The sequence below is a fragment of the Epinephelus lanceolatus genome, chromosome 3 (genome assembly GCF_041903045.1).
Source record: "Epinephelus lanceolatus isolate andai-2023 chromosome 3, ASM4190304v1, whole genome shotgun sequence".
Taxonomy (NCBI): Eukaryota; Metazoa; Chordata; class Actinopteri; order Perciformes; family Serranidae; genus Epinephelus; species Epinephelus lanceolatus.
In genome coordinates this window covers 24,181,983-24,205,411 of record NC_135736.1, presented here as the reverse complement: position 1 = coordinate 24,205,411, position 23,429 = coordinate 24,181,983, and the positions used below count along the sequence as shown (strand labels likewise).

The 23,429-nt window shown below is 41.5% G+C and overlaps 2 protein-coding genes across 3 annotated transcripts; both read left to right on the top strand.

Annotated features, from left to right (window-relative positions):
• The first annotated feature begins 4,445 nt into the window (after positions 1-4,445).
• On the top strand, positions 4,446-7,735 carry sfrp2 (secreted frizzled-related protein 2). Its single transcript, XM_033623191.2, has 3 exons — positions 4,446-5,048; positions 5,291-5,371; positions 5,873-7,735. Exons 1-3 carry the CDS (start codon positions 4,547-4,549, stop codon positions 6,175-6,177), a joined length of 888 nt encoding a protein of 295 aa, XP_033479082.1. The 5' UTR covers positions 4,446-4,546; the 3' UTR covers positions 6,178-7,735.
• An 8,322-nt stretch (positions 7,736-16,057) lies between these two features.
• tnip2 (TNFAIP3 interacting protein 2) lies at positions 16,058-19,290 on the top strand. Of its 2 annotated transcripts, none has more exons than XM_033623689.2 (6): positions 16,058-16,519; positions 16,935-17,237; positions 17,350-17,439; positions 17,610-17,873; positions 17,988-18,104; positions 18,217-19,290. In XM_033623689.2, exons 1-6 carry the CDS (start codon positions 16,202-16,204, stop codon positions 18,490-18,492), a joined length of 1,368 nt encoding a protein of 455 aa, XP_033479580.1. In that variant the 5' UTR covers positions 16,058-16,201; the 3' UTR covers positions 18,493-19,290. The 2 variants fall into 2 exon arrangements, with proteins under 2 accessions (XP_033479580.1, XP_033479579.1); XM_033623688.2 differs by having other exon boundaries at positions 18,214-19,290.
• Positions 19,291-23,429: the final 4,139 nt, after the last annotated feature.

The following is a 23,429-nucleotide window of genomic DNA, read 5'->3' as shown; positions in this document are numbered from 1 at the left end:
TAGCATACTACACTAGTGAAGTATGTCATGTGATGTTACATTACGTCAGGAAAAACGTACTTATTTTAAGCCAAGCATGCAACATATTCTCACTCGTCACATATCGTCGCTTGGTTGTGGACTTTCCACGTCCATGTGGACGTGCAAGGTACCCTGTGTCAAGTTCTGCCTGTTACATGCATTGTCTTCTTTCAAAATACACTTCTGTTTTCACAGGAAATTTAACGTTCATATACAGTCTCTTTCATAATAAACGCACTACGTTGGTACAACATCGTGAATTGATATTTTTAGCGTTTTGGCTTTAAATCTTACGGGACGTGAACACCGTTCTCCTGGGTGAAAGTCGGTCTTTGTAACTACGTGGATTTGTTGCCCAAACCAAAGGAAGTAAACCTAAAAATGAAGTGTGCTACCCGCGTGCATGCATATCACAAACAGAAACTGTACATTTCCTGTGGAAAATGGATGTTAATTTTGAAAAGACACAAAGCATGTACAAGGGTAAACTGACACACCATCCCTGAACGTCCAAAACTGACACTGGATGGGTACCTACAGCGTTTGACTTACAGGGCCACTGAATAGATGAGTTGAGAGTGAGAAAGGGTTGCAAACGTGTATGCGAGATTGATTCAAAATAAACTACAGTGCTCATGTTCATGGCAATGAAGGAACATTTCACCCTGTGCAACGTTGTGCAACTTTGTGGTTTATAATAGTTTTTGGCCTACACTATGATACAGAGGAATAAGCTTTGACTAGACAGACAATAGGCTACTTGATAGAAGTATCGCTTCATTGTTGGTTTTAGTCTTTTCATGGGATTTGTTGACACTAAGAAAACATATAAAACGTCCCCAGACCTATATTTTAATTGGTTCTGATCAGATGTAATTTTGCAGAAATCCAAAGATCCTATATGGAGCTGGTCTGTATACATATGGAAGTATGGGAATCTGCTGAGACACAGGACTCTTCAAACACAGGGTTGGTTTGGTTTACATTAAAGCAGTCCTGATGGCTTTGATGCTCCTCAAACTGAGCGATGAGTCTTCATGAACGTTCAATAAATTGATTCTTCAAACATTTCCACTGGGGTTTGGCTTTCTTTTGAACCTGCAGCATACACTTTGTGATTGTTTTTGACAGTAGTTTAGCCCTTGATTCTTTCTTTATGAAAAAAAAGATAGGAAAAGGGTGAAAGGTGGCTGGTAGCGGAGGGGAAAGAGACGAACGAAGGGTTACTGCTGGGCTACAGATGGACCACTTGGTCTGAGAAGCTGCGTCTCATTTTCACACACAGTTGTAATGAAAACCCGCTGGGGTGACTTTAAGCACAGGCCTAGGATCAGCTTACCTCTATCCCCAGCCTCTGACCTTAACTGTCTGTGAAAGCATATTGTTAATGGAGACTGCATGTTATCTGTGTTTGGAGAAATAAAACCTCATGCTTGGTAAGGCTTTATACAATCCTAGTTGCAGTCCATTTATCCTCGCTTGGATTCCTTCCATCATTTGAGTGTGTTTGCAGCTGATCACATTTAGTCACCCAAGAGAGGTTAGCATGTGACCTGCCACACCACAGGTACAGTTTAGCCAGCTGACCTGCTGCTCAGATAAAGGGAGTCCAGTTGCAGGTTAATAGGGGGCTGTAGCCCTTAAATGGCCGTATAAGTGTTTCTACAGAGACCTGAATAGATTTAACACACTTTGAAGGAAAGGGGATGAGAGGGGGAGAGTTGCCTTATAAAAGCAACTTAAACCTTTGACACAGACTGAAGAGCCATTTAGGTTCCTGCTCTAGTGCCGCATTCAAACCAACTTTGGCTCTACGTGAACAAACATAACCCTCTCATTCACCTGAATGAGGCCAGTTTACTGCTGCAGCAGGAATGGCAACAGAAAGCTACAGCAATGCCCCTTTTCCACCAAAATTAGTGTGTGTTCGTGGGTCTTTTAAACATTGGTAAACCCACAAAACATAGGCTATAGACTCCCTTCCCATTGCTCTGCAGCAAACAAATATGCATTTCTTTGTGTGTTCAACATCACGAGCACAATCTTACTCCCAAGTCATCGAAATCCGGCGCTTGGGCAGTGACATGCGGCATCAGAAACCAATGAAAAAAGGCATCCTTTAACGTCGGCATGATACGCGGCCGGTTGCAGTTTAACCGTGCCTGCTGGCGTCAGGGGGAAACGTGGCTGGACATGGACAAAAGTTAAGGCGGCGAAAGTCCAAGTGGGGTGGGAGGGAGAAGTGGTGGATGGGTCAAACAAACCATGACTTTCACCCACGAGAGTGGTGTTCATGTCCCATAAGATTCTAAAGCCAAACCCTGTTCTTTTCTCCTAAACCCAACTGTGTGTTTTTTTGTTGGAGTTGTACCAACGCAGTGCATTTATTTTGAAAGGGACTGTATGTAAACGTTAAATTTCCTGTAAAAACGGAAGTGTATTTTGAAAGAAGACAATGCATGTAACAGGTATAACTTGACACAACATCCAAGAACGTCAACAACCAACACACCCAGGGTACCTTGTACATTGTATGCAGACGTGGAAACCAAACCTCAATATGTGATTAGGTCGAAGTGAGAATGTGTTGCTTCTGAAGAGTTGTTGCTGTTATTCACCTCCAACTTCACCTTGTTGTGGAGTGGTGGCAGACTTTGAGACATGTAGGCCTTTATCTTATAACCCCTGCAAATATAACTACAACTGTCCGCATGGCTTGATACAACTACAGGTAAGTCACAAAACTTTTACTTTTAAATTTGGGTGTACTGATTGTTTAAATATGAAGAGCAAATATTCCAAGTCATACTGGAAGGCAGTGTCCCTGTAGCCTGCAGCCGTAGCAGTTCCAACATGCACTGTTACTGCTATAGCTTTGCTTTTGTGTGCAGTAGTCAGTTTCTGGAAGTGAGCAATACATATTTACAGTGACTGTCACTAGTCATTAATGTGGATTCATGAGTCAGTATGAGGCATCTAATTTGATTCAGACTCCTTTGTTAAGGAGATGGGAAACACCTCCGTATCTACAGCAGCAAAACAATCAAACACCTCATTTAAGGGTGCAGCACTTTATTCATAAAACAATATTTATACATGTCACGTTCACAAAATCGTTTTCATATGTCCTGGCTTGTTTTCGTACGGTAAGTAAAGGAAGTGGGAACTCCTTCCAAAATAACGTCTTTGTTAAGTTCTGCTAAAAAAAAAAAAAAAAAAAAAAAAAAAAAAAAAAAAAAATTGGCACACCTAGAGCTATAAACCTTAATGACGGGTTTAATTGAAAGAAAATAAACTACAACTGTGTTTTCTATTCAAATACTTTTTCCGACCCCTTGAAATATGTGACTCACTGGCTTATTGAATGACTTGAATGAGCAGCTGAGGAGGATCTGAGAGACCGAATTGTGACAATACAGGATTTAACACATGGTACTTTGCACACTAGAAGATTTTTAATATAGATTAATACTTATGACTTGATTCTGGGAACAAAAAAACATGTTGTAACTGATTTTTCAGCACCACAAGCAAGATTCGGTTTACCTCATCTGTATTAGGGAGTGACAGCAGAAGACTCTGTGACACATGTCTAAATCAAGGCAAGTGAAACCAAAAATGTCTTAATATCTAGAGACCACATGGTAAGTGGGAAAATATGCTTCTGTAATTTGGGTGAACTGACCCTTTTAGCTAGAAATTCCACAAACATCAGATGTGAGATTTAAGCGTTCACTCATTTCAGCTTCTGAGAGAGCAAGAGGAAGGTCAGGCCTGAGACGAACCACACTGCTGTCTGCACACCAGACTGTAGCTCAAGGGGGCCTGAGAGCGGATAGGAGCCAGAGCTGTATAGTGCAGGGAGGAGGCAGATTTGGTTTCACCCCTGGGTGCGCTGAGTGGTGGTCTGCTTCTCACACCAGGGCAAACAATATATCACCATGTGGTATGAACCTGCAGACCCACCCAGAGGATTTCACCACTGAACTCCTAATGATGGAAAATTAACGCTCCACTGAGCTGAGCTAAATGCCCCTACTGACAACATTTCCAAACTATTTACAGCATGGGTCTCAAAACTGCAAGTTAGGGGATCACTCAGGATATATTTCTGTTGATTTGGGCGTAATGAGGAAAAGCTGTCAGACAGGTTTTGTTATGATTTCCATGAAGGGCAGGAGATGAAATAGAGGGGGGGATTGTGAAGAAAACGACTGGTGATAAAATACTATGAGCTATAATTAGAAATCAAAAATGTCTGTCAGGCTCAGAGGAGCAACAAGTGAAAATTTGGGCTTTTATTGGACTGGGGAGACACATTTGTCCACCTGATATGGGGAAACCAAGTGCTGAATGAAGACGCGGTCTTTACGCACAATGTACAGACTCCTCCCAGACATGTCTGGAAGAAAACCTCTTGTTACAGTAGGAGCTGGTCACTGACAGAGGCTCCATGCACGCCGGCTGATGCACAACAGCCCCTGAATAAGCGTTTATACTCTGCAGGTTTTTACGCACAGAAAAAATGAGGGCCTTTATTGCGGCAGTGACAGTGTTGTGGGTGATGATGATACCCTGCATGGAAGCTATCCACGGATTGTACAATTTCGGCCAGCATGATTTATTCTACAAAAAGAATAACTGCAAGCCAATTCCTGCAAACCTGCTCCTGTGCCACGATATAGAGTACACAGATATGCGCCTCCCGAACCTGCTCGGACACGAAACCATGAATGAAGTTCTGCAGCAAGCTTCGTCTTGGATCCCGCTGGTTCAGAAGCAGTGTCACCCCGACACGAGAAAGTTCCTCTGCTCCCTTTTTGCGCCCGTCTGCCTGGACGATTTGGACGAGCCCATACAGCCGTGCAGGTCTCTGTGCGAGAGCGTCAAGAACGGCTGCGCGCCCGTCATGTCCGCGTTTGGCTTCCCCTGGCCAAAGATGCTGGACTGTGACCGCTTTCCACTCGACAATGACTTGTGCATACCACCTGCAGGCATCGAGAACTTTGTGCCCGTCACCAAAGAAGGTAAAGTTTCGTTACACTGTATTTTATGTTGCACATTAACCATCACCAAGTAGCTCACTGTGCAAACATGTCACATTGATTTAGTGGGACTGCATCATAAAGTGCATGTGCTCAGCATGATTTTCTATTTAGCATATCCACTCATCTGCACCAGAACCCACTTGGGTGGACTTTTTTTTTTACATTTTCTGTTGAATTATGGCAGATCATGTAATATTTATATTGTCTGATTTCTCTTGTAGTGCCCAGAGTGTGTGATGCTTGCAAGGAAACGGATGAAAATGACAACGAAATTGTTGACAACCTGTGTAAGAATGACTTTGGTAAGTCCACCATGGGTGTAGATTACATGGCAGGGGGGCGGGGGCACGGGGGACACCCTCCAAAATTTAGAAAATGTGCATTTGCCCCAACAATAAAAGCATGAAAGTAGCAGAGGAGTTTTATTTTGACAACATAAAAGCCATTTCCACCATATATGGTGCAGAAAAATTAAACAGAATACAATAAATTAAGTGTTTGATGCTCAAAATCTTCTGGCAGAGGACCCAAACACCTCATTTCACGTGTCTCCAAAAAATGTTGAAACCAAACCTGTACACTTGAAGTCCACACCGATTTCATCATAGCAGTAGGCTCCTAAAGGAAGCTCAGGGGCCCCAAGAGGTCATGAGAGGTTCCAGGCAATTTCAGGAAAAATGTCACTGTTAAAAGTGTTTCATTTGTAGAAAGTCCAAGGAACAAATGGTTATTGTGGCCAGGATTTCCCCAGTACAGTTTTTGTAAAAACAAATCCCTCTTTTTTCTCCCCTGTTTGCATCAAGCTCTGAAAATCAAAGTCAAGGAGATCTCCTACATCAACGGTGACACCAAGATAGTGCCGGAGAACAAGAGCAAGACCATTTACAAGCTGAACGGCGTGACGGAGCGCGACCTGAGGAAGACGGTGCTGTGGCTGAAGGACGGCCTGCAGTGCATCTGCGAGGAGATGAACGACATCCACGCCGCCTACCTGGTCATAGGCCAGAAGATGGACGGCCATCTGGTTATCACCTCACTGAAGCGCTGGCAGAAGGGACAGAGAGAGTTTAAGAGGATTTCCCGCAGCATCCGCAAGCTGCAGTGCTAGGAAGGAAAAAAAACAAATAACTGCATGTGTCACTGTTGAAGAAAAAGTTTAGTTGAGCTCTGTCTGATTATCTGATTATCTCTTTCCAGTTGTCACACAAGGTTTATAGATTCCTCTCTAGACTATAGCGAAGATGTTTCCCTGGCCTCAGAGAACACACCACTTCCTCTCTTTTCCATTGGTTCATTGTTAGAAAAAAAGCCCAAATTTTTTTTTTAAAAAAAAAATAGGCAATCTATAGCATATCTGCTGGCTAAAATCTCTACAATTATAATTCTTATGGATTTTCATTTTCTGAAAGGTGATTTGCCCCAAAACACTGAAGTTACATTCATCAGTGAGGCCACCATTTTTTTTTGAAAGCACATCTTTAAGTGGCTAAATCACATGTTGGCCATGTTCTCTGAGCTGGGCACACATTTATACCTGGTACAGACACAGAAGTAAGCAAATACAGCGGAAAAAAAAGTCCCTTAAATTGTAGTGATTTTGTGAAGAAGTATATGTTTTTCATCCATTGACTCCCATTCATTTTACACTTAGTGAGTATTTGGCACCCTCTTGTGGTCAGTGTTGAAGTGGTGTGTTTTTTCCTTTGCTGTCACCTCATTAATTGCACTTAGCTGGTGTCCAAGGTGTAAAGGAATCACTAATCACACAGTTAGAGTGAAAACTAGCAGCTTTCAATCCAGGATTAACAATGATTGACTAAACAAATTACTGGCAGATGTGGCTTCCTGTTAAATCCTTCAACGGGGGTGAGTTTAAGACATTTTCCTTTTCTCTTCTGGTAGTAGCTGGAATCTGTTTCTGCTGTCGTCACGGGGCATTCCTCACTCAAATCATCAGCAGTTGTTTGTTTAGGACTATTAAAAACTCCTAAAGAGGAACAAGTGACGTCACAAGGGTCAAAGGCCTTCACTGCTTAGCTGATCAAAGTCAATAAGGTAAATAAAAAGAGATGTTTGGGGGAAGTTCAAGTCTTCCTAAACGAGGTATCTGCATCCCATAATAACAACTCTTTTCTGTCATAGTTCCACAGAAACAGTTACTGATTGATGCACACTGAGTGAAGCTGTGATTCCCATGTGTGTAGTGTGATGTTCAAAGACAAAATAATGTTTTGTATTCCTACCGTTTTCTCAAGCAAAAACGAGAGATAGCTGGCTATATTCTCTTCCTGTTCAACATTTTAATACTCTTAGTAACCTTTTTGTACTTGAACCACTGCATACTTTTCTACCCCACTATGGTTAAACTAATATTTTTCTACTCCCAGACTTTCATATTTCATATAAACTTTAATGTTTTGAGTTTGCATCTTCATCCTGTTGTTTGATGAGTGGCACACGTTGGATTTTTAGGTTTTATTAGAGGATGAATATCTGAGTTTTTTGGTTGGTAGTGTTGATTTGTTAGGCGCAAATAATCCAGTGGTCTGTGTGTGAATGTGTGCGCAATGTATAAAGTATTTTTTTGAAAGTATTACTGTGTAAATATCAAATACTGCCTTTTATGCTTGTGTAAAGTTTTCAGCGATTAAAAGCTGCTGACGACATGCTTTGAAATGACTCATTTTATTGTTGTATATGGCAGGGAATGAAACTCATGAATAAAAGAGGAATTTATACAATGGAAAATAGACCTACAGAATGTATTATTAATAAACACCGCCATCTAGTGGGAGTCAATGGTAAAATCAGGTCATTGTAATAGTGGCATGAGGCATGAGGTGGTGATGTGTTCTCAACAAACTCTTAACAGGGTTTTTTTTTTTTTCAATGACATTTACCATTATTAAATGTATAGGCTCATAATGTTAAATAAAGCTTGGCCTGTAAGGATAGTGTCAATTAAACAGTATAGTAAATCTATGCTTGTCATGCTGGCCACTGTTGTACATTTTGACCACATATTTCCGAGAAACACAGCACTTATTTTGTTTCGCTCCTGATGCCCATTTGTGTTTCCAGCTTTGAGTACTCAGGGAAATTCTTGTACCACTCTCAGACTGTTGGTATGATTGAGACCTGAGGCTTTTAAAATATTCCAACAGGTAATTTTAGTCATGAAAAAGATGCCAAAAGGCACACTTCCTGTATTTGTCAATAAATTTTGGAAAAGTTTACAGCTTTCTTTTATAGATGATCCAATTCAATTGATTTATGTACCCTAAAACTTCAATTAAACACCCAGTCCCTTTTACAAGCCCGGTGCGACAAACGAACGCCTGTCTCAGTTAGACGCCTGGTCTGGTTGCCAAGCAGTTACTTTTAAAGTCTAAAACCGGGTTGTTGTCTACCTCAAATTATGTGTCCATTCCTCCATTACCCTGTAAGTTATTCATATTCCTTTAGTCCGTAAGGGTCCCCAGATCAAAAGAATCAAAGGGGTTTTTCATGAAAATTAATCCAAGTTGTGAGTATTGTTTTAACAGGATAAAATGGTGTTGTGTTGGTATGCTGGGTGCTGTAATCCTTGAGTGCCGTAACACTATCTCCCTCTGTCAGAGCTAGATCAAATGAATGATTCATGATTGATATATTATCTGAAGTCTAATTTTTAAACGAATAATATTCATACTGGTTTATATGAACAATTTGATTGTATTTCCCATCTTTGCTGAGCAACAGTTTTGTGTGAAAGGAATTAAAGGCCTGTCCCAAATATAGGCCTGTTGATTTTAGTAACTGAATCAATTAATAGCCCAGGCTACTAATTTAAGTTTTACAGTACTTGCTATTATATCTTACGTTATTACTGTTTTTATTGTATTTTGGTTTTTGTATTGTTGTTACTGTTCTGCTTGTGTTTTGTGCTTTTTGTAAACCTCCCAAGAAACTTATATTTTAGCTAGTGACATATAAGATGTTTATTTGCCTGTACTTAATACCATATATCACCCTATAGCCTCACACACTGACATTTTTGAAAACATCAAACCAAAGCTGCAACTAATGATTATTTCAGTGATTATTTTTTTAATCTACAAGTCTGTAAGATATGTTGAAATAACCCTCAGTTAAATGGAGTACTTCACCCACAAAATGACCATTTGTAAATGGATTAGTCATGCTGTGTTACTTTGAATTTGTGAAGGAAACTGTTCTCGCATGCCTCCACGGAAAACAGGGGACGTATTGACTGAGGGGTTTCCACACATGGCCCTCTAAATGGACTCAGAGCTGTGACTCAGCATTTTTTGCGCCTATGTCATCACACTAAGAGAACTCAGACCCCTCTGAACTGTGGTGGTCTGAGTTTGGCTCGCTTCAAGTCTGTGGTGCGGTTCACTTAACCCGCTCCTGGTGAACACAAAGTGCTCCAGGCTTGCTCTTTGCCATTGTATTTAGCCCTCTAGATCACATGCTGTTGCACTGGGACGCTTGGAAAAACAGATGAAACCATGTCAGCCTGTAAAGCTTGCAAGGATGCAGCACAAGGAGTAGTTTGATCCATGGAAGATACTGCACGTCTCCAGATGTGGAAGGTAGAATACATCAAACGCCAACAGTCTACAGCACAGAAACTCTGAGGTTTACCCCCAATTTCAAGTTCATCTGAAAGTGAGGGGCTTCATAACCGCACTGCAGTGCCACATCAAAGTAAAAACACAACTATGTCAACATATTTATAGCCTGTAGTGTGAACAGAAATAGGACTGAGGCCCCATCAGAGCTGAGGTTGACCTGAAGGGGAACTGAGTCCCCTTTTTAAATGAGCTGACAAAGTGATCACAAAAATAACTGAGTCCGTTTTCTGTCGGTCCACTTTTTGGTTCACTTTAAGAGGCCTGAGTTCTGTTTGTTTAAAAGGGACTATATGTGAAAACACCATTACTAACTGACAGTGATTAACTCGTGCAGTATAATCCAAGTCTCATTTATCCAGTCGTGTGCTCAGTACTTTCCAAACACATGCAGTTTCACTAAAAAAAAAGACCCTTAGTGGGCTCTGAAGAGAGCATATGTTTCAGTTCAGTTATAAATAGTGAGGTGTTTTTTTTTTCGTGAAAATGCACATGTTTGAGAAGTACTGAGCAAACAGTGCATTACAAATACAAAGTCCCGCAGTCATCACTGCATTCTTTATGCTTTGGTGGGTTGGACGTCACTGACCACTCACAGACAGCAGCACTGGTGTATATTTTTATCTATAAAGCAATATTGGGCAAACTCCTGGTTTACCTCTGCTCCCTTATGTGTGTCAGCTCTGCCAGTTACCAGCTACGCTCCTTCAGGTGGTTGCTTCTGAATGTTCCCTGAACTTTAACAGCACCTGGGAAAACTGCATTCTCCTACTCTGCAGCTTGGACATGGAACAATCTTCAGAAACATCTAAAATTAGAAACCCTTAAATCCATTGATGGATTTAAAGGCATCATAAAGAATGTGGTGACAGAAACATGTGCTTGTTTTTCTTGAGAGGCCACTAGTAGTTGTTTTTATTGTGGATATTTGGATTATATGTTGGATATGTTGCATTTTAAATGTGTTTTGATTGGCTGCTGCCTTGACCAGGTGTCTCTTGTGAAAGAGATTTTCAGTCTGAATGGGACTTCCTGGTTAAATAAAGGTTAAATAAACAAGTGAGACTTTGATTATACTGCACGAGTTCGGTGAGAGTTTGTAAAAGGATGTTTTGCTGTTGGTAAACCTAGTCCTAAATCAATGACTGAATCATAGAGGGATGAGAGAAAAACTAAGTTTCTTTATACACTCAACAAAAATATAAACGCAACACTTTTGTTTTTGCTCCCATTTTTCATGAGCTGAACTCAAAGATCTAAAACATTTTCTATACACACAAAAGGCCATTTCCCTCAAATATTGTTCACAAATCTGTCTAAATCTGTGTTAGTGAGCACTTCTCCTTTGCCGAGATAAACCATCCCACCTCACAGGTGTGGCATATCAAGATGCTGATTAGACAGCATGATTATTGCACAGGTGTGCCTTAGGCTGGCCACAATAAAAGGCCACTCTAAAATGTTCAGTTTTATCACACAGCACAATGCCACAGATGTCGCAAGTTTTGAGGGAGCGTGCAATTGGCATGCTGACTGCAGGAATGTCCACCAGAGCTGTTGCCCGTGAACTGAATGTTCATTTCTCTACCATAAGCCGTTTCCAAAGGCGTTTCAGACAATTTGGCAGTACATCCAACCGGCCTCACAACTGCAGACCACGTGTAACCACACCAGCCCAGGACCTCCACATCCAACATGTTCACCTCCAAGATCGTCTGAGACCAGCCACCCGGACAGCTGCTGCAACAATCGGTTTGCATAACCAAAGAATTTCTGCACAAACTGTCAGAAACCGTCTCAAGGAAGCTCATCTGCATGCTCGTCGTCCTCATCGGGGTCTCGACCTGACTGCAGTTCCTCGTCATAACCAACTTGAGTGGATAAATGCTCACATTCGATGGCGTCTGGCATGTTGGAGAGATGTTCTCTTCACGGATGAATCCTGGTTTTCACTGTTCAGGGCAGATGGCAGACAGTGTGTGTGGCGTCGTGTGGGTGAGTGGTTTGCTGAAGTCAACGTTGTGGATCGAGTGGCCCATGGTGGCGGTGGGGTTATGGTATTGGCAGGCGTATGTTATGGACAACGAACACAGGTGCATTTTATTGATGGCATTTTGAATGCACAGAGATACCGTGACGAGATCCTGAGGCCCATTGTTGTGCCATTCATCCACGACCATCACCTCATGTTGCAGCATGATAATGCACGGCCCCATGTTGCAAGGATCTGTACACAATTCCTGGAAGCTGAAAACAGCCCAGTTCTTGCATGGCCAGCATACTCACCGGACATGTCACCCATTGAGCATGTCTGTGATGCTCTGGATCGGCGTATACGACAGCGTGTTGCAGTTCCTGCCAATATCCAGCAACTTCGCACAGCCATTGAAGAGGAGTGGACCAACATTCCACAGGCCACAATCAACAACCTGATCAACTCTACGCGAAGGAGATGTGTTGCACTGCGTGAGGCAAATGGTGGTCACACCAGATACTGACTGGTTTTCTGACCCCCCCAGTAAAGCAAAACTGCACATTTCAGAGTGGCCTTTTATTGTGGCCAGCCTAAGGCACACCTGTGCAGTATTCATGCTGTCTAATCAGCATCTTGATATGCCACACCTGTGAGGTGGGATGGATTATCTCGGCAAAGGAGAAGTGCTCACTAACACAGATTTAGACAGATTTGTGAACAATATTTGTGAGAAATGGTCTTTTGTGTATATAGAAAATGTTTTAGATCTTTGAGTTCAGCTCATGAAAAATGGGAGCAAAAACAAAAGTGTTAGGTTTATATTTTTGTTCAGTGTAATATGAAGGTAACACTGACTAAATGGTCGTTTTGTGGGTTAAGTATTCCTTAATCAACGTATAGTGTCAAGACTACAACAAACTACCTCGAGGTCTACTCATTAAATCATGTTGTCGTAAGGTGTGTGTGGTAAAGTGTGTCAAAGCAGTTTGGATGACTAACATTACACCAACAGGTTAAAAAAACGACCACCTGCTGACTACAGAGGAGTCTTAAGAGATTTTGCCACATGTCTGAAAGGCTTAATCAGCGGTGGGGAGTCCAAGGCATTTCCACCTTTCTGGGTCACCGCAGTGTGGCACATTAGTTGTGTCACTTCAGCTGAGTTTACAGAGTCACATGATCAAGGTGTGACTTTGTGTGAAACCAAATATGTCAGGCTGGCATCAGAAATATTCAGGCTATGTAGTCGTAGTATCCCCTGAGGAAGGGAAGTCGCATTCAGGGACGTCGCTGGCTTCTGAATCTGAAAGTGAAGTGGCTTAAAAAACCTTCACTTAAAATCCCACCCTGACACTTCTTCCCACTTGGTTTTTACACACTTCACACCTTCATTCATGTGACTCTGACAAATGTCACATGACTGCCATTGGACCTCAATGACTCACCTCCACAGCCTTCATGTTACATTATGGTGTAATTGACCCAGAAATACCTGGGACTCCCCAACGGCCAGTTGAACTAATGAGGCCTTTAATGGCGCCTAAGAGACCTTTAACTCTACACCTACAGTCTAGACAGTAGTTTCGTTTTGATCCAATAATGATCACAAGTGCAGTGTTTGCATTGTCCAGGGTCCAACACTAAGGGAATCGAGTTTTACTCATCACAGCAATCTGCAGTGTGTATCATTTAGTTTGCATTGTGTATAATATGGCTGTAAATACAACCTGAATTGGGCCTTTACATGTGCAGATGTGGAGTGAAACATACAAGTGCAAAGTCAAGGTACTTGACTTGAGTATCTCCATCTTCTGCCACATTATACCTCTAATTAAGTACATTTCAGAGAGAAATATTGTTCGCTGCACTTCACTACATTTATTCAGCAGCTATTATATTGACTAGTTACTTAGCAAATTGAAATTTTACATTAAAAAACAAGCAATCACTTTATAAAATATTGAATTCCTGATTTAAAACTACCAAACCCTATAAGTAGATTATATAAGCTCCACCTCAACCAGCTACAACATTAAAAGGTTACATTCTTTAAATCATGAGTAGGCTGCTACTTTTCTTTTACCTAAGTAATATTGTGAATACCTGACTTGTACTTGTAACAGTATGATCACATTGTTGCAGAGGTGGGGCCAAGTCATTGTTTTGCAAGTCACAGGTAAGTCCCAAGTCAAGCCAGGCAAGTTCAGTCAAGTCCTTAGTCAACACTAACAAGTTCCAAGTCAAGTCTCTTGTCCTAAACAAGTCATAATACACTCTCCACCAAATGTAATGCTATTTGAATATGTTAAATTACACAAAAAAATATGAATACCTTTAAATATTTGTATTTATTTCTTAAAACATTTTTGCAAACTATGATTCGTTCTTTGGGTTTTTGTACACAAATGAAATTAACTTCTGTGTCATTTTTTTTCCCAACTGGTGCTCAGTGACGTAATGTTAGTTCGTCTTAGATGCTGTCAGATTGGTTAAAATAAAAACGATCATCTAAGGTATTAAGTGTCCACTTGCAGGGAATCAGTAGCATTAATGTTTGTTAATTCAGGAAATGATGAATATGATTTGATTTGTGGAACACTTGTTATAACGTACAGTTTAATCTTTTGCCTTGGGGGGAAGTTATTCAGTATTTTCGTGTCAAAAGGCTAGAGTCCAAATGAAGTCCCGAGTCACTGGTGTTGAAGTCCAAGTCAAGTGTCAAGTCTTTTTTGATGTTGTTGAGTCTCAAATTAAATTCTTACATTAAAAAACAAGCAACCACCTTTATAAAACACTGCATTCCTAGTTTAAACTACCAAACACTATAAGTAGATTATGTAAGCTCCACCTCGACCAGCTACAACATTAAAAGGGGACATTATTCATCACGAATAGGCTGCTACTTATCCAGTATTTACAAGTCAAAAGGCTCCAACTGAAGTCCCGAGTCATTGGTGTTGAAGTCCAGTTGCAAGTCTTCTTTGGTTTTTGTTGCAACTAAAGTCATTATATTTGTGACTTGAGTCTCACTCAAGTCCAAGTCATGTGAGTGGAGTCCACACCTTTGCATTGTTGTACTAATAATGTTAAGTGAAACACCTGAATTCTTGTTTTCATCACTTTACTGTGCATCTGTGCCTAGACTAATATACATTACAGCTGTTCCATTTTTACCTATGCAACACATTTTACTTGCAGTAACATCAAGAATGACATGTTTAACTTAATCTCAGTTTTTAAATGTATTATTTTAAATGACTTAATTAAATTTTGTGACTTAGTCACTTAATATCTCACAGTAGAAGAGATGCTTGGATTATTTATTGATTATTTCCCTTAACATCATCTCCAAGAATACAGGGTACTCACCATGCAGTATGATATAGTGGATTTTTCTTTTTAAATATAACTAATTATATACGGTAAACTCAAGTTTCATGGCGTCACAGTGGCACTGGGCTAATTCCTAATAATAATATTATATTCCATGTATTATCTTACGGTAACGGACATAGTGCTTTTTGTCCAACATTTCAGAAAGCAGAAATACCCCACACGATTATCTAAAGCCATTCACTGGTCAGTCATACAGTATGAGTCACCTATTAGTGTGTACATCTCCAATACAGTCACTCACTGACTGGTGAGGCCGTAACTGCGCAACTCTGGCTGCTTAGAAATATTAAATTACATCATAACGAACAGAGGAGAGGCGACCGCACTTCTGATGCCTTCACAGCCATAGGAAAAATCAACACCTCCCTGAGTATGTTATATATGGGGGGGATTTGTTATGACAGTCCAACTGCACTGGTGTGACGTTTAGGGGGTGGGATGCGTGGAAACCCTGTAAACTACCAGTGGGAAAATTAAATGCTCATTCCATGCTAAATGTTACTTAAAGGGGACTTCATGTTTGAAGCTGCTTTCTGTTGTAGAGTACAGAGAGTTTGGGGTAAACAATTGTTTGTGATGCATGATGCGAACATTTTTCCTTGTAACACCCAGGCTATGTGGGTCAGTGTGCAAAAATAAAACAAAAAGTCATAAACATGTTGCTGCTGACATTTGCGCAATAACAAAAGCAAAAGGCTGCTTGGGTAATCGCACCGCTCCGTCAGAGAATGCGAGTTTCCGAGGGCAGTGAAGGCAGCACTCTTATTTTCAGCACTTGGTGGCACCGATCTTTAACTTCTTTTACCTTGTGTTGAAAATATGTCTGTGTGTTGTCTTCGCCATGTGTGCCAGCAGGCTATAAACCCCCCTTTTACCTCCCTAATGACGGTCGACGGTGAATCTCAGGCAGGGCTCAGTTTGACGCTCAAAAAAGTCCGCGGGGAAGTTCCCTAGGAAATCCCCCAAGACTGTTCGGGGATATTATTGTCGACACCGATGCGCAAACCCTCGACACAATTGACCTCCTCGGTCCATTTCTAAAGGCACAGCGGGTAGAAGCAGAGGCGTCAAATGCTGGATTATTAAAAGACTGATCCGTCTGTCACAAATCTACGAAGCCGACCATGGATAACGTCAGTATAAACACGGATACCGACGCGCTGAAAGACAAACTGCGGAGCTGCAGCACGCTCAATACTCTGTACCATGAGACGCGGCAGGAAATCGAGCTCCTCAACAAGCAGATTGATGTTAAGGACAATATCATTGCAGATTTAAAAGCCAGGTTGGGGAGGTACGAGAGGATCTACATGACTGTGGGAGATAACGAGTCAGTGGTCATCGGGCCGTCCAAGTCTTTGCTGGAGAGTTTGTGTAAGGAGATATGCAAGCTGAAGCAGAAGAGGAACGAAATGGAGTTAAAGGCGTCGAGACAAGCAGAGGTAAAATAGTGCTGGAGATGCTTTTAATGTGTTGATCCATACAGATTAGTGTTAGAAAGTTGGCTGATGGAGAAAAGTTAATACAGTGGCACAGGTCTGTCCATGTAGGCACACTTTGAGTAGGTATTCTCAAGAAATAATAAGCTTTAAATACCCTAAAGTCCATATTTCATTATTTAAGTAATGTTTTTACCACTATCATTGTCATCTAGGGGTGATGTGATGTTCAGTGTTGTTTTAATTTGGCATTTTTTACTGTAAAAAGTCAAGGACAACCCCAGTGACATGAACATAATTAGAATACATTTTAATCATATATGTATCTGTACACATCTATAATACATATAATATGACAAAAATATCTCATTAAACCCTGATGTGGTCATGCAATTAACCCCCCTCGTCCTCCTCCCAGGAGATCCAGAGGCTGACCGTGCAGCTCCGAGAGAAGGAGCTGGAGCTGGAGAGTGTCAGGTGTCAGCCCGACCACGAGAAGGATCAGGAGATCCAGAGGCTGCGGTCGGCCCTGCAGGAGAGGGAGCGCTCAGAGGCCACCAGAGCCGTGCTGTGCACATCCCTGGCCGAGGAGGCTGACCAGCTGCGCAGCCAGCTCGGCGCAACAGTGAAGGTGTGCCAGGAGCTGCTGGCCAGGCTGGAGGAGAAGAAGGCAGGAGGAGGAGAGGTGGAGGATGTGGCTCTGCAGCAGAAGTCTAAGGAGGTGTGTGATCGACCATTTTGGGGGGCTTTTTGCTGTATTTACTTGTGGATTGGACCTGTTGTTGTCTCTTGGGAGGGCTATTCCGTGACCTCTCTTGCACCATTTTCTCCAGATGACAGAGTCCTCTGATCTGAGTAGTGTGAACGCTCAAATCCGTCAACTTCAGGAGGAGAATCAGCAGCTAAAGCAGCGAGTGGCATATGTAAGTCTTCAAGTAGATGATACTTACTTATATTTTCCCTTGAAATCAATCAGGCACTTCAAAAAGTTACATTTTAAAATGACTGTGCTGACATTCAACTTCAAAGTGAAATGCAGATCAGAGCACATGATCAGAAGGTCTAACCTTTTATGCTGTAATTCTCCTTTCAGGTGCAAGGTCTGAACTCTCGGTGGCAGAAGTATGACTCCAGCAGGGAGGACTACATCAGAGGTTTATGTCAGAGGCTGAAGGAGACCTCTGGGCAGGGCTTGGTGCCAGGGCTTGGCTCCATAAGCACCGGGTTGCTTCACCAGGAGATTTCCAGGCTCAATGGCTTACTTGAGGAGAAGATGAGCGAGTGTGCGCGGCTAGGTAGAGGCGTGGAGGAGATAAGGAGGCATGACCAAGAGCGCATCCAGACTCTGGAGCAGCAGGTCGGTGCTACATCGTGGTCTCATTCAAGATTTTGTTTGTAGAATTTGACTGGATACAGACAAGTGATTTTCTGAAGAAACAAAGACTAAAGGTTCTTTGTTTTCCCTAATCAGGTCCTCATCTACGCAGAGGACTTTAAGTCGGAGCGTGCCGACAGAGAACGAGCACAGGGCCAGATCCAAGACCTGAAGGAGCAGGTTTACCAGTTGAAGCAGCAGCTACACAAACAGGTGAGGTGATGGCCCTTTAACAAGGTGGATGAGTGCATCTTTAGACACATTTACTTCCTTTATTGGTTCTTGTGCAATCCTAATGGTGTTCAAACATAATTGTCTTCAGCAGGGTACAAGCAGAGACAACAGAGACGTGGTTCCCATGTGCCGTGTCCACATAGGACACAGGATCACCTCAAGGCGACATAAGGACTCCTCAGAGCCTCTATTGAGGACCACTGCTGAGATGCAGCAACAGCCTGCAGCTGCGGCAGCAACACCGAGCCCCGCTTGGAACGAATGCCCAGGCATGTCAGAGCTACAGTGCCCACGTTGCCTCGCCACGTTCAGTGACACGGACGCTGCAGAGTACCTGAACCATTGTGAAGAGTGTGCCAAACTATAAGCGGAACAACACTCATTTTTGGAAAAGACACTTATCTCTCACTGACAGTAATTGAACACTGAAGAGCAGCACTACACGGCAGAAAATAACCTGAGTGGAGTTTCCAAATCGGAGAGACTTGACTACAAATGAAACGACTGACTTAAGATGTTTGTACATAGTGAAGCAAAACAGTACAACCCAAAGTTCCCCTGTCGCAAGAGAAATGAGTTCATCAGTCTGCATAGTTGAATATCCAGTGTCAGGTTCTTAGTGTTCTCCTGTGGCAGTGCAGGAGATTATTGTGGTGGGAAAGTGGATGTGAATGCAATATATCAAATATCATATACCTCAATGTGTCAAATTACAAACCTGTTGCACTTTCATGACATTTAGTCAAATCGTAGGATTGTACGATTAAGAGATTCATGACGCATAAGCTTCTTACTTTGGATAATGTGGTGCTATTAGTTGTTTGTTTTTGATTGAACTTTACATATTTCTGTTCTGTAAATTATATATTCTTAACAGATTTAAAATATATAACTATTATATTAATATTTATTCTCTGTGCATCAATAATAGGAAAAGGTTTTTTGCCTTTTTTCCACCAAAGCCATGAAATATTTTTTTTCCTGGTAAACTTTTGGGATCAAAAATATTCAATATAAATGGAAAAATATATTTGATCCACTTTTTCTAACAGTGTATGTAAGACTTGCATCCCAACTGACAATAATATGCTTATTTTTGGAGAGCTTGTGCTGTTTTTCTGGAGCTGGCACATTATTTTTGTAATAAAAGACTTGTTTATCCACACTTTATCTTATGGTGATTTATATAGCTTTAAGTATGTTTCATTATCGCGTGGGGTATTTTAATTCTTGAGACAGTCTGCAGCCTGGAGCTGTAACCGCAGATCATAGCCTAACCACGAAAATGTTGGCGCTATTTAATCTAAGTCTGTGTGCATGTCTTTTTAGTGTGTGTTTGTGTGTGTCCATCTGTGTCACGTGTATGTGCTTGTGCGCGGTGGAAAACCCCTTCCCAGTGTTGCCTGAATGGGCACGCTGTACTGTGACAGCCATATTCCCAGCTGTTGTGTGGCTGAGGCAAACACTGCAGGGGTACTGAGAAGACCAGAGAAAGAACATAGCTCAAGTTACATCCAACAACAGCCTGCGGATCAGTCAGTGACCAAAACATTCTGCAGTCAGTCGCTGTGAAGTACCTTTTTGACACAAACAGGCCAACGGTGCTGTTTGGTGAATCAGTTGTCATGGGTTTAGTGTAGTAAGCACAGGAAGCTGGACATCCCCTGTTTTTAAAGGAAGTAGGCAGTTGCAGAGCACAGTAAAGACGTAGCCAAATAACTTTGTTCTCTGAGTGTGAGTGAACACACACCACCTTTTGCTGCATTGTTTTTAATCAGATCAAGACTGAAAGCTTTTGAAAAATAAGACACACTTTCGACACTTTCTTCTTACAGAAGAGAAGTTGAATACTCTTGCTCAATACTCAGGGGTTTTGTCACTGTACAGCTTTACTTGGTCTGGTACGACCTATAGATTGTTAGCTAATGTTGGCAAACTGTAGGTAGATGTTGCTGTGTGATTGTAAAGTGTATGACTCTTAATCTACTTTGGAACATACATTGATTCCCAATGTAAAAGTCAGTATTGGTAATTTTCTTTATACAGTAAACTGCCAATATTTAGGTTGGTTTGGCCATTGTACTCTACTACTACTATTACTACTACTACTACTAGGGTAAGATGGGGGAAGATGTGCCCCAGGGTAAGACACCCCAACCCCTTTCATTCCTCTCCTAACCAATATATGGTTCTAAATCAACTCTCGACACATGTAATGAAGGGCTATGAAATAGTGAATTGTGAAATTTCATCTGAATAGCTGCATTCTTGAGAATTAAAAAAAGGAAGGGAACACTTAACCGTCACAGTATAACACCAAGTCAGCTGAACTTCAGGGATATCAATCTGTCCATTAGGAAGCACAAGTGATTGTAAATCAGTTTCACCTGCTTTTGTGCAAATGAAAGTGACAACAGGTGCAATGGAGAGGCAAAAGCAAGACAACCCCCAAAAAGGGAATGGTTTTACATGTGGTGGCCAGAGACAGTTGCTCTCTCCTTATCCTTCCTGACTGATTCTTCTCTAGTTTTGTGTTCTGCTAGTGTCCTTGTCATTATCTGTTAGCATGAGGCGGTACCTGCAGCCCAATCAGGTTACACAGGTAGTCCAGCTCCTCTAGGATGGCACATGCTGTTTGCTGTGTCTCCCAGCACAGTCTCAAGAGCATGGAGGAGATACCAGGAGACTGGCCATTACATGAGGGCTGGACAGGCCCGTAGAAAGGCATCAACCCAGCAGCAGGACAAAACTGTCAGAAACAGACCGCATGAGGGCCCAACGTCCTCTAGAGGGACCTGTGCTCACAGCCCAGAACCGTGCAGCTCGATTGGCATTCGCCAGAGAACACCAGAACTGGCAGGTCCGCCATTGGTGCCCCGTTCTCATGCGACAGGCATGACAGAGTCCTGAGATGCCATGGTGAACGTTACACTGCCTGTAACATCATCCGGCATGAACAGTTTGGCGTTGGGTCAGTGATGGTCTGGGGAGGCATATCCTTGGAGGGTCGCACAGACCTCCATGTCATAGCCAATGGTACCCTGACTGCTGTTAGGTACCGGGATGAAATCCTCAGAGCAATTGTCAGACCTTACGCTGGTGCAGTGGGCCCTGGGTTCCTCCTGGTGCAGGACAATGCCTGGCCTCATGTGGCCAGAGTGTGTAGGCAGTTCCAGGATGATGAAGGCATCGATGGCATTGACTGGCCCTCTTGTACCTCTGACCTAAATCCAGTTGAGCAACTATGGGACGTCATGTATCAATGCATCCAGAGCTGCCAAGTACCACCACAAACTGTGCAGGAGCTCACTGATGCCCTGACCCAGGTCTTGGAGGAGATCCCCCAGGAGACCATCCGCCGACTCATCAGGAGCATGCCCAGACATGGTCGGGAGTGCATACAGGCACATGGGGGCCATTCACACTACTGAGTCACATTATGAGTTGTCCTTACAAAATTCACACAAGTTGGATCAAGGTGTGACTTTGAATCCAGCCCTCAGTGGGTTGACAATTTTAGTTTCCATTGACTGTTTTTTTTTTAAATTTTATTTTGTTCTCAACAAATTATACAATGTACATTAGTAAGGATCTTCAACTTTAATAATTAGTTCATCAAGATCTGATGTGTGATTTAAGTGTTACCTTAATTTTTTCGAGTGGTGTATTCCACCAGAACTGTTTTGGGGTAAACTGATCTAATTTTTTGTCACTGGAAAATACTGATCTATGGATTTATATTGGATTGTACATAAAAAGCTGTGATTTTCTGTTAAAGTAAAAATTTAAAGTTAGTCCATTTCGGGCAAGATGTCCCCCTATCTAGTTAGTATATAGTCATATGTGATTTTAGTTCATATCTATATATAGCAGTAGTATAGTAATGTAGTTTCAACAGTTTGCTAACGTTATTAGCTAGCTAACTAGCAATCATGAGCATTACCTATCTAGAATTAGCTAACATTTTTAGCAAACTTGCCGGAGGAAGACATCCCGAAATAAAAATGTAGTTTGTTTTATTTCGTTAGATAGCTCATTTTTAACCTTGGGGGAATCTTGCCCCCTCACAAGATTTATATTTTTCGTGCTGTAACAACAAAATAGGCTACTCTACCAATTTATTTCTCCCAACCAGGGTTGCAGTAAGACACTGCTTTCAAGGTAACGTTATACCGTGATATAAAAGTTGATGGTTATCAAACCGTGTACATATGACATGTACGGTAAATTGACTTTGTTCTTACCCTACTACTACTTGAAGTGAAGCTGAATATTTCAACCATTTAACCTCTACTTTAGGCTAATTATGTTATCTGTTTAGTCAGTAATTTTAGCTAACCATTTTAGCCACTTATACTTTTAGCTATTTTTACTGCTTGTCCATTTTTGTTGGCTAATTAGTTTACTCAGAAGTCAACTATTTCAACCATTTGTCCTATACTTAGTCAACAGGTTTAACCATTTATCCATTCCTTTCAACGATTTCAATCGCTGAGCCATTACAGCTATTTAGATGCTTTAATCCATTTGTGTTATTTACCATTTTTAGCTAACGTTACCTGTTTAAACTCTGGTGCTTACTTGCTAACGCTAGCTTTCACACACTCATAACTGCAGCATGTAGTGTTCAGATGTCACAGCTGACCAATAGTTGTATATTATTTCAATTAAATCATAATTTAATTTTTTTTTATTACTTGGGCGGCTCCACACCCTGGGGTACAAGTACTCCAGGTTGTAACGTTATAGATTTATGGGATGGTAACAAATGTGGTTTCTATTTAGCAAGTATTTCACAGACTTTAGTTAAATACTATTAAATATTATATTTCTAGATAATGACTTTGTTTTTCTCACCAAGAGTCGGATAGGAAGATTCCACTCTCATGTCTGTATGAGAGAGTGGTGCCAATCTTACCATCTAACTGTAAGGAGACGAATATTTTCCAAAATGAAGAACTGTAAAATTATTTTGGTGTCTCTCAAAGGAATGTTTTTTGTTTGTCAAATTTCAAATCTTTCCACCAAAATTAAAATTAAGGCTAAGCTTTGGTCAAGAAAAATGCTTAAAATAAAAAGTGTTGAAGAACTACTTGTGAAAACAAAATGAAGAGGTTTGACAGTTGGTATGTCACACAACTCCCCGAGCATTCAAATGACAGCAGGCAGCATCACATGGTAACTTACTCATCAGCTAACCGGGGAAGATATTTGTGGCTGAATAAGTTTCAAACACATTTATGTAATTTACATAACACACCACCATGACTCCAATTCATGTGCCCACAGAACAACTGGTACCAA

What these genes read in the sequence shown, in the direction of transcription:
- sfrp2 (XM_033623191.2), top strand. Translation starts at nt 4,547, where the DNA reads ATGAGGGCCTTTATTGCGGCAGTGACAGTGTTGTGGGTGATGATGATA. An exon ending in TGTGCCCGTCACCAAAGAAG is followed by an intron (nt 5,049 to 5,290) that starts GTAAAGTTTCGT and finishes TTTCTCTTGTAG; the next exon opens with TGCCCAGAGTGTGTGATGCT. An exon ending in CCTGTGTAAGAATGACTTTG is followed by an intron (nt 5,372 to 5,872) that starts GTAAGTCCACCA and finishes GTTTGCATCAAG; the next exon opens with CTCTGAAAATCAAAGTCAAG.
- tnip2 (XM_033623688.2), top strand. Translation starts at nt 16,202, where the DNA reads ATGGATAACGTCAGTATAAACACGGATACCGACGCGCTGAAAGACAAA. An exon ending in TGCAGCAGAAGTCTAAGGAG is followed by an intron (nt 17,238 to 17,349) that starts GTGTGTGATCGA and finishes CATTTTCTCCAG; the next exon opens with ATGACAGAGTCCTCTGATCT. An exon ending in AGCAGCAGCTACACAAACAG is followed by an intron (nt 18,105 to 18,213) that starts GTGAGGTGATGG and finishes AATTGTCTTCAG; the next exon opens with CAGGGTACAAGCAGAGACAA.